The sequence below is a fragment of the Rhagoletis zephyria genome, unplaced genomic scaffold (genome assembly GCF_001687245.7).
Source record: "Rhagoletis zephyria isolate East Lansing unplaced genomic scaffold, Rhagoletis_zephyria_1.1 Rzeph_scaffold_06421, whole genome shotgun sequence".
In the NCBI taxonomy this organism is placed as follows: Eukaryota; Metazoa; Arthropoda; class Insecta; order Diptera; family Tephritidae; genus Rhagoletis; species Rhagoletis zephyria.
The window spans coordinates 2,048-12,493 of NW_016163504.1; the positions used below are offsets into that span (position 1 = coordinate 2,048).

A 10,446-nucleotide genomic window follows, 5' to 3' on the forward strand; every position below is an offset into this window, starting at 1 on the left:
CGCACTAGAATAATGTCTCATTGCATGAAGTCCACCACAGTAGTATGCGTGGTGTAAAAATTCTAAGTGGCTGCTCCTCTACAGGTTGTTGATTGGAAAGGTGTAGCTAAACGGAAAATATAATTAGTAATTTAATTTATTTTTAAAATAGTATTAAACTTAACTGAAACACTTACCAAAAGCAACTCGCATGCGCCCATGCTACAGCCAAGCAGCGCGACACTGACGCATCAGACATATATTTCCACTCCTGAAGGATTTTTTTTTTGTCTAAGGATTTTTAATGCATTTCTTGAAATGATGCGATGTAAAGCAGGTTCTGACACAGTGTAACAGTGATTTCATGTATCCAAATTAGCGTTTTGGAAAGTCTGCTATAAATTAAACAAACGCTGCTTTCAAATCTATTGTTAGGCGGTGTATTTCTGCTGAGGTACACTGCACTAAATAAACAAAATAGTATATAAGTATGTACATGCATTAATTTACAGTCCATTTAGTCATGGTAAACATTTGTAAAATATTTAAATAAAATTTCAAATACAATGGCGCTCGGTATCACAAATTATTCAGGTTTAAATACATAAGTTTGAACAAAGAATTTCTGTACAGTATTTACATTCAATTTACTGCAAACGGCAACATTTAATAGCGCCTATTAGCACAACTCATTTTTCGCCTTGTAATCTGTCAATTGATCCAATTCTTTTTGTGTGAAATTACGATTTATATGTAGCAACTCATTTAGAGCTTTCGATAAGCAAGATGATTTCAATATAATATCTTTCCAAAAATTTATTTCTAGCTGCTGGCTTTCCATTGCTGGATAGGGTATTGGCAGCGGGCAATTATAATGAAGGCGATTGGCCATTTTCGATTTTGGCGTCTGTGCCCACATTGCTTCCAGTACTTGACATTCCAAATTGGCAAATAAATCCACAGTTTCTGTGCGCAAAAACATTTCATCAGACAGACGTTCATTGGTTACGGGATTAATTTGATTGTATTTGTGCCGCAAATATTTAACATATTCAGTATCATTACGATCCAATTCTAGTATATACTTGGCCAACTCTTTTGGACCTTCGAAGTCAGAGATGTAAATTGCAGAGCGATTGTGGGGCTCCCAATCCTGTTGGGTTGAGAATTTAGAAATAATGTTGGTATGTATGTATGTGTTTAATGTCCACGTATGTGTATGTGGCTTACCCGTATAGTTGGTGATCCAAAATAAATGGGTACAACTCCAGCTATCAAAGGACGCCAATATTTTTCGGTTATATAATCTTCACATATGCCATTTTCAATACTGATCATGAATTTATATTGTCCGATAAAGCGTTTAATACTATTTGAGTACAAATGATTAAGAAAATCTGTTTGTAAACTGAAAATGGAAGACAAAATAGATTATTATGAATGCAATTGTTGTTGTAGCAGCAAAACTTAACTATACTGGGAGCGGTAGCAAGTAAAGTACATCTATTATATATTTATTTATTTAATCAAATGGAATACAAATCCTTACTGACTATAAAGCATAAGGGCATATTAATGTGGGTAGTGGAAACTACGCAAGGATCGGTAAAAGACCGGAGTTATTCTCAATACAGGGTTAGCAAAATTACACTGTCTGGTTCAAAGGTTGTTTGGTAGATAAGGATATCGTCCATAGAGATGTTGTTGTTGTTGTTGTAGCGGCTACAACAACCCCGCCCAGATCGGTTGGTATCTCAGTCGTTGTCGTCAAGTTCCACTAACGGCAACCCTAGGAAGCGTGCAGCTTCTGTGGGGTTTGTCCACAGGGACAAGGCCGTTAGGGTGTCGGGTTTTCCGGGCATGCGAAGAGATGTTTCGAGTCATGTGGGGTCCTCTCCGCATGCCGAACATCATTCAGGCACATCCTCATTCACCTACTCAGGTAGGAGTTCAACCTGCTGCAGTAGCCGGAGCGAAGTTGTGCGAGTGTTGTGCGGTCTCCCGAGGCAGATGAAGCTCCGTCTCGTCATGTCCGGGGGTGGTGATGCCAGAACGGCATTCACAGGTCTAGAGTCTACATAACTCGAGACTGAGTCCCTGTGAATGCCGTTCAGAGGCCTGTCTGTAAGGCTGTCGGGTCCAGAGGTTGCTTAATGAACCTCTGGACTTCGTCCGTTAGTTCATATAGATGCCTCCTGACGTGCCTAGGCGAGGGCTCCTCTGCAAGCAGCTGTCTGCTTATGTGGCCACTTCTGTGGCTCCCGATCAGGAACTGCTTGCAGAGCATTATATTATGCTCCTTTACAGGGAGCATTTGCGCCTCGCCGTGCAGGTGGTGTTCAGGCGACATCAAGAGGCATCCTGTCGCTGTCCTGAGTGCGGTGTTCTGTACAGTCTGTAGCTTCGTCCACTGCGTCCTACTAGTCCCTGGCGACCACACTGGCGCTGCGTAGTTCAAAACCGGCCGGCCTATTGCCTTGTATGTTGCCAGCAACGTTTCTTTGTCTTTGCCCCAAGTACTGCCGGCTAGCGACTTGAGGACCTTGTTGCGGCTCTGTACTTTATTGACAATAGCGGTTGAGTGCGCAGAGAAGGAGAGCAGGCTGTCGAATGTTACTCCGAGTATTTTGGGGTTATTCACCGTCGGAATTGGTGTGTCATCGACGTGAATCCCCAGCGGTAGCCTGACCTCCTTCGTCCAGGTTGTGAACAGGGTCGCGGAGGATTTCGTAGGGGAGAGGGCTAGACACTTTGCAGTGAAGAAGCGAGAAAGTTCGGAGAGATAGCCGTTTACTTTCGAACACAGGTCATCAATTCCGTTCACAGTCGCCATGATCGAGCAGTCGTCGGCATAGGAGACAATCGAGACTCCCTCTGGTGGTTGAGGGAGCTTTGAAATATAAAAGTTAAACAGTAGCGGGGAAAGGACACCACCCTGAGGAACCCCCTGTTTTATTTTTCGCTGCTTACTCGTTTTGTCTCTAAATGTTACCGACGAATGTCGACCACTCAGATAATTTGCCGACCACCGTTTGAGCCTCTGTGGGAGAGAGGAGGCCTCTATATCTTCTAGTAGCGTGGAATGGCAGACGGTGTCAAACGCCTTTGACAAGTCCAACGCTACTAGAATCGTTCTCTCACAGGGACGGTTTCGGTTAAGGCCACGAGTTATCTGAGTGTTTATGGCGTTAAGTGCTGTTGTTGTACTGTGCACTTTACGGAAACCATGCTGATGCTTCGCTGGGGTCAGGTGGTTTGTGAAGTACGGGAGTAGCAAGGCCTCGAGTGTCTTCGCTACCGGGGAAAGGAGTGTAATCGGACGATACGAATCTCCTTTGTTGGCGGGTTTCCCCGGTTTGAGCAGTGGGACCACTCTCCCCACCTTCCAGATGTCTGGGATGATGAGAGTGGCCATTGACAAGTTGAGGACCTCCGTTAGGTACGCTACCCCCGCAGGACCCAAATTTTTCAGCATCAGCATGCATATTCCGTCGGGACCCATGGCTTTGGAGGCTTTCGCCTTCCCGATGGCCACCTGAACTTCACCGCAAGTGAAAGCAAGGGGGGCACAAGTTGTTGGCAGTTTGTGCAGCCTTCTGGTCACTCGACGCTTGGCTTTGTCCACCGGAGGATGCAGTATGAACTGCCGGCTAAAATAGCTCGCGCATCGCTCCGGGTCCGACGAAGCATGGTCGCCGAAGGAAATTTCGACTCTGTCGTCGTGCTTCGTCGGATTAGACAATGACCTCACGGTTGACCAAAGCTTGCTCACACCAGAGGTGAAATTACAAGTCTTCAGATGCTCCTCCCACTTCTTCCGCTTATGTACGTTTACAAGTTGCCGAATCTCCGCGTTGAGATCCCTGATACGGGGATCTCCGGGATCGGCCTGACGAAGGCTATCACGCTCATCGGCTAGAACAGCCGCTTCGGCAGGGAAGTTTGGACGTGGGTCCGATATACATCCTGCCGGTATGAAGCGAGCTGCAGCAGCAGTGATAGCCCTGCGGAACTTACGTTCACCGAGATGGACGTCGGTTGGTGTGGGGAGCGCTGCGAAGGTGTTTTCGGTAAACTCCGCGTAACCTTTCCAATCAGCTTTAGAAAAGTTGATATAGGTCCGGTGTTCGGCGGAGGCAAAGTCGGTTGGTTTATCTATCGAGATGACTATGGGTAGATGGTCTGATGCTAGAGTCAGCATAGGTCGCCACGTTATGCTGTTTATCAGACCAGCGCTGACTATTGTGATGTCTGGCGAGCTACTGCAGTTACCCATAATCCTGGTGGGTGCGTCGTCGTTCATTGTGCAGAATGTCGAATCGTCTATCTGCTCAGCCAAGTCTGTTCCCCTACGATCGTTTGACAGGCTTGAGTGCCAAAGATCGTGGTGCGCATTAAAGTCACCTACTACCATACGGTTTTCACCTCTGAGGAGCGCACCTATATCAGGGTGATATCCTGCCGGGCAGCAGGTGACAGGGGGTATGTATATGTTAAATATTTCGAGCTCGACATCGCCTGACCGGATAGCGATGCCCTGACATTCTAGGGTGGTATCCCTGCGGTCGATGTCTGCTTCGATAAGACGATACTGCACGGTGTGGTGCGTGATGAACGCTAAGCCACCACCATTATCTCGCTCGCGATCTCGACGGTGCACGTTGTACCCGGCGCAATTCAACAAAGTTGAATTGCTGTGCAACTTCGTCTCTTGGACCGCAGCTATCAATATACCATGCCGACACATGAAGACGGTTATCTCCTCAATCTTGCTCTGTAGCCCGTTGCAGTTAAATTGAAGGAGCTTCATGTGGTTCGGGAGACGTGTCGTGATGTGGGGTGTAAGTGAAGTGTATGTTCTTGCCGCCGTTGGCTGTGTGTGCTGCTGAGGTGATTGCCGCCCTGTGGTGGTGGTGGGGGGCGTCGCAATTGGAGTCTGCGACCGAGCAGCGCAACACGGGCCCTCGAAGTTCCCCGTCCAATCTCGCGTGGTGCGCAGACCTGAGCATGCCCTAAAGTGGCACCAGCCAAGGCAGGTGTTGCACTTGATTGATGTCACATTACGGAATATCCTGGTCTGACATACCGTGCAGATTGTAGGGGGAACCAGGAGTGGTTGGCGGCGGCGTGTGAGTGGTGGTGCGGTTGTGTGTGTTAGGAAAGGGAGTATTAGCTTAGAGGGCTAGTTGGTGTCGTGTTGATGGCTACAACCTGCGTCGCTTTATGTATCTTCCAGGTAGCGCGGATTCTACTCCCTTTTTATGCCGCCCAAACTTCACTTTCAAAACTCCCTTCGTTGCACAGGTGTGTTTCGAATCGAATGTTCAACGATTTCAAATTCATATAGAAAAAATAAATTTATTTGTAATTTGCATTCCTAAATTTTATGAAAAGTAGTTTAAAAAAATTATATTGCATTGCATTAAACCATAAAGNCTTTCAAAACTCCCTTCGTTGCACAGGTGTGTTTCGAATCGAATGTTCAATGATTTCAAATTCATATAGAAAAAATAAATTTATTTGTAATTTGCATTCCTAAATTTTATGAAAAGTAGTTTAAAAAAAATATATTGCATTGCATTAAACCATAAAGGATATTTAAAAATAAATTAGAACTACTTTTTGCTAAGTTGGCGAGATTTAAAAAAAACTACAAACCACGTCTCTACTACTGACTAACGCATCGCCCATACGACTGCCTCCCAACTGACGTCAGCAACGGGCAGATACAAAGCAAAGTATGCCACGTCAACGCCGCACGCACAAGGAACTTGTGGATCTGGCAAGCCTAGTCGAACGCGCCCAGCCGCAACAACATCCTTACAGAGGCGGTCCATCACGTGTCCAATCACGTCATACGCGCGCCCACATTCTCAACAATCGCAGTCGCAGTCATGAGGTACGCAGCGGTCACACTAGTCGCAATGCCGTTATTGGCGTTGGTACGTATGCTGTTTGGAATACGCTTGTACAGCCGATCTCAATACTCCAGTGGTTACCACTGCGGCGTTCCATGCGCATACGTCGTAGTTGTCGCAGTCGTCAACGCAACAAAAGCGAAGGCAACAAGAGCCACTCTTATGTACCGAAAACTGGCAGCCAGTTACGCATGCCCGATGCTGCAATAGAAATACCATGCTGTGCGACTGAATTACCCATAGCAGAAGTGCAAATGATGAGCGATAACGAGGAGAGCCGTCAACAGCAATGCAGTCAGGAGCATACATTAACGCCGCCAATTAGCACGTTCATTTTGCACAAGAATCCGCTATTCGATGGTGAGGGCAATACGCGCTCTGGCTTGATTGATGGGAACGTTCAAAAGGCAAAATTCGATAAAGCAAAGAGTAGATGGAATGTTCGATGTGAGAAAACTCCAACGCAACAATCTGTAAGAAACTCAGAGCTGCAGGATGCAGCCAAGACGAAGAAGACTGCCGCTGGGAAGACGGTGCCTGCGAAAAAGGGTAGCGGTACGGAAGATTCGAGTGCTGCGTCGATGAATTCGCCATCTTCTGGAGATTCCGGTACAAGCAGTGAGAAATCGAAAACCGCTACAGAGGAAAGCAATTCATTTGAAGATCGTGTCGATTCGGCAACGCAAGCTCCAACCGTAGTGTCGGACAACGCAGTGCCGGTGTTAAATTTGAACGCAACTGACACAGCTGGGAGGATGGTGGCGAGTAGTGGGTCAATTGGAGGCACAGTATTGTTAGATTTAACTCAGCCAACACAACAATCACTACAGATAAAGGATGAGTCCGTCAGCAGGATTTCAGGGAACTATGATGGGGTTGGCCGATTTGAAGGCAATGCCAACAAATTTTGAAACTATGCTTAGGAAGTAATTTCGAAATGGGGACTTAGCGTGTAATTAACGAGTATGCAAGTGTTGTTACTGTCCACTTTAATATATGTATGAAATAAAAACAAATGTATCTATACAGCTAAAAACTTTTTCAGATAATCTTTTCGTAGTCGTGCTTATGAATGAGTTCGTTTCTACGATATCCGGATGAAGCGTGCAGTATTTGCATGTCCGATGGTTGTAGAAGCTACGCCACTACTACCATTACTTCCTATTAGTAATTAAGTACTATGTACATCTATTCTTATAGTGTAGGAGTGGTACCCTTCTACGGCACTAGCATATCGTTCAAGACCTGGCTTTCTTACCTCTCTGGGATCTCTCGATTTTTCAAACAATCTCCATACGAATCTATTGACAAATACTTCATCAGTTCCACAACATAATCTGTTCTTGCCGACATCGTGAGGCAGTCTGATTGTAGAAAAATCGCCGGAGCTAAATTAGCACGCGCAACATTTTTTCTTCCGAGCGGCACTACAAAACGTGGATCAACAATTGCTTGTAAACTGGGCAGTTCTCGTGTTGTCAATCGAAAATCGCTATAGCGACTAAATGTCGATGTGTAGTTAAAATGTTGTATAATATCCTCATACATAAACACTGGTACATTGCGCGGAGACTCCTCATGCAATAACGCCCAGATCTGGCCTGGCTTACGAGGTAGTGGCAAGTCATTCCACTGCACATTGCTGCCATAAAAGAGTATCGCCTGTCTCACAATAAAAATATGTTTTTCAACAAAATAAAAATAGCAGCTGCTTCAAACTCACCTTGGCTCTTGATAGATATCGTCGATCGCCAGTCGAAAAACATGCGTTGTAGCCGCACAAAATTGGACGCGGCTCATATTTTCCCAATCCATTGTCAGTCCACCAGAGTACTACACATGGCGAGCTATCGGGATTCGGCGCATATTTCTTGCGTGCCCAGATGTGAAATGAAGATGTCTATTTTATATTAAAAGCGAATATTTTTCTCTTCGTACATAACATGGCATATTTTACTTACATTTATGAGCCAAGTTATAGCAAAGCCAACAAGTAGCGTTAGAAGGAGAAGCACCCGCTTAGCGAAGGGAAAATTTCTGCCTTTAAAATGCCTCCAAATGCCCATTTTAAGAATGCAAGAAACTTATTTATAGTTCTTGTCAAATTTTACACAATTTATAGATATCCCTCTGTTTTTCATTTGAGCTACATATGCGCCACAGCAACTCGATCGGTATTATTTGTTCAATTACTAATAACAAATACGCGCGAGTATTGAGGCGTGCTTATCTCGCTAGGCCAGGGAATAATTTCCGGTGCCAATAACTTTGGTTTGTTCAGTCGAAATCGCGTATTTGCATTACAAGCAGACACACAAATGATCACAGTATAAAACAATTTTTATTTTTTCATTTTGGCAACCGGCCGTACATTTTGGCCTGCATATTTTCCCAGTTATCGAACAATTCACTTCCTATGCCATACTGTGCTCAAATATCGTTGAAAATCTAATAGGAATAATTTGTAAACGAAAAAGATTTATTTGGACAAATTAACCGCAACTCAAACTTTTGTTTTTCCTACAGCGAACAGCTGATTAGTTGACAATCGCCAGCTAGAGATTTAAAAAATCAGTAGTGGTCGGTAATTTGCTATTGCAATTCTAACACTTGTTCCAATATTGGTGTTTATTATACTCGTTTAAAATTAGGGCAAATGTTCAGAATCTTTGTACAATGGTTTGTGTAGAGGATGGGGCCGGTGGGANCTAACACTTGTTCCAATATTGGTGTTTATTATACTCGTTTAAAATTAGGGGAAATGTTCACAATCTTTGTACATTGGTTTGTGTTTTGGAATTGGCCGGTGGGGGAGAGGGTATGGCACTTTAAAGCCTACCCATTATTTACTGTCGCTTGTGGAGACTGCCCATTAGGGTTCGAAATTTCAGACCTTGGTATCGATACTGAGTACTCATTCTGGCATCGAGCTCATGGTATCGATACTCTAAAAGTATCAGGGAAAAAGTATAGATACTACTCAGTATCGGACTCATTAAAATACTTAAATTATTTTATTCTTCAATCGTATATCTAGTTATTTCCTGAAATTAAAACAACAGAAATTTAAAATATTTGATTTTCATGACTCAATCCTTATCCATTCGTTCTGAAATACACTAGCCAGAATTGCGATTANCCCATTAGGGTTCGAAATTTCAGACCTTGGTATCGATACTGAGTACTCATTCTGGCATCGAGCTCATGGTATCGATACTCTAAAAGTATCAGGGAAAAAGTATAGATACTACTCAGTATCGGACTCATTAAAATACTTAAATTATTTTATTCTTCAATCGTATATCTAGTTATTTCCTGAAATTAAAACAACAGAAATTTAAAATATTTGATTTTCATGACTCAATCCTTATCCATTCGTTCTGAAATACACTAGCTAGAATTGCGATTACTTTATAAAAAAGAAAACCATTTTGAAATATGAGTGTTTTTACACTCTAGAAAATAATTTCTACAACTTTACATACGCAGTTTTGCATTTTGCTGATACGCGGTATTGCATTTTGTTGATACGCGGTTTTTCACTTTAAACGACGATATATATATATATATATATATACATATATATATACTTTCACGAATTCAAATTTTATTAAGAAATTTTTTGTAAACTTTTTGTGTCCTGTTGAATTTTAGTATAATAATGTGGAAGTTTGGATTAAAACTCAACGGTAGTAGGTTACACGTAAACTTGAATAGGTTACAAAACTGCATACCCAAAAAGTTTCTAAAAATTGTGCATTTTCGTGAACTTTGCGTAAAGTTTTATGGCCTTATTCATAAAAAATAAAAAAGGTATATAAACTGAAAAATTTATGAAAATGTAACTTTATTACGCCCTTTAAACCTACTTTATTTTTTATGAATAAGGCCGTTAAACTTTAACTTATTTGGTTTATGTTATACAACAGACTACACGCAATTTCAGTTTATTTTAAGTGATGGACATAATTGAATGATAGTAATCCATATAAGCAAAGAAAATTGGGTTGCCAATGGAAGAAAAAATTTAAAGTCTGTGTTTTAATAAGTATTCGATACTACGACNCTACTTTATTTTTTATGAATAAGGCCGTTAAACTTTAACTTATTTGGTTTATGTTATACAACAGACTACACGCAATTTCAGTTTATTTTAAGTGATGGACAAAATTGAATGATAGTAATCCATATAAGCAAAGAAAATTGGGTCGCCAATGGAAGAAAAAATTTAAAAAGTCTGTTTTTTAATAAGTATTCGACACTACGACTACTTTGCAAAGTATCGAGTAAAATCACCAATTAAGGTATCGAGTATTAAAGTACTCATTTTTATAACCACAGTATCGATACTTACTCAATATCGATAGTATCGTTCAAACTCTACCGCCCATAGCAATCGCAGGAGATAGGTAGCAGGATATATCGCTGGCGATGAACCATCAAATAGTTAAGAGCGAAATACACCACACAAGCGGTTTGACAAACCAAGCGAAATTTCCCTTTGCTTCAAGCCATTTGTGCTGTGTATGGGGGTGTTTGAAGGTTTGAC

The 10,446-nt window shown here is 42.5% G+C and overlaps 1 protein-coding gene across 2 annotated transcripts; it reads right to left on the minus strand.

Annotated features, from left to right (window-relative positions):
• Positions 1-396: 396 nt before the first annotated feature.
• FucTB (alpha-(1,3)-fucosyltransferase 10) lies at positions 397-8,580 on the minus strand. Of its 2 annotated transcripts, none has more exons than XM_017628999.1 (5): positions 7,859-8,578; positions 7,621-7,797; positions 7,156-7,559; positions 1,210-1,387; positions 397-1,132 (listed from the first exon to the last, which is right to left on the minus strand). In XM_017628999.1, the coding sequence occupies exons 1-5, from the start codon at positions 7,961-7,963 to the stop codon at positions 659-661; spliced, it is 1,338 nt and encodes a 445-aa protein (XP_017484488.1). In that variant the 5' UTR covers positions 7,964-8,578; the 3' UTR covers positions 397-658. The 2 variants fall into 2 exon arrangements, with proteins under 2 accessions (XP_017484488.1, XP_017484489.1); XM_017629000.1 differs by having other exon boundaries at positions 659-1,132; positions 7,621-7,767; positions 7,859-8,580.
• Between the last annotated feature and the right edge of the window lie 1,866 nt (positions 8,581-10,446).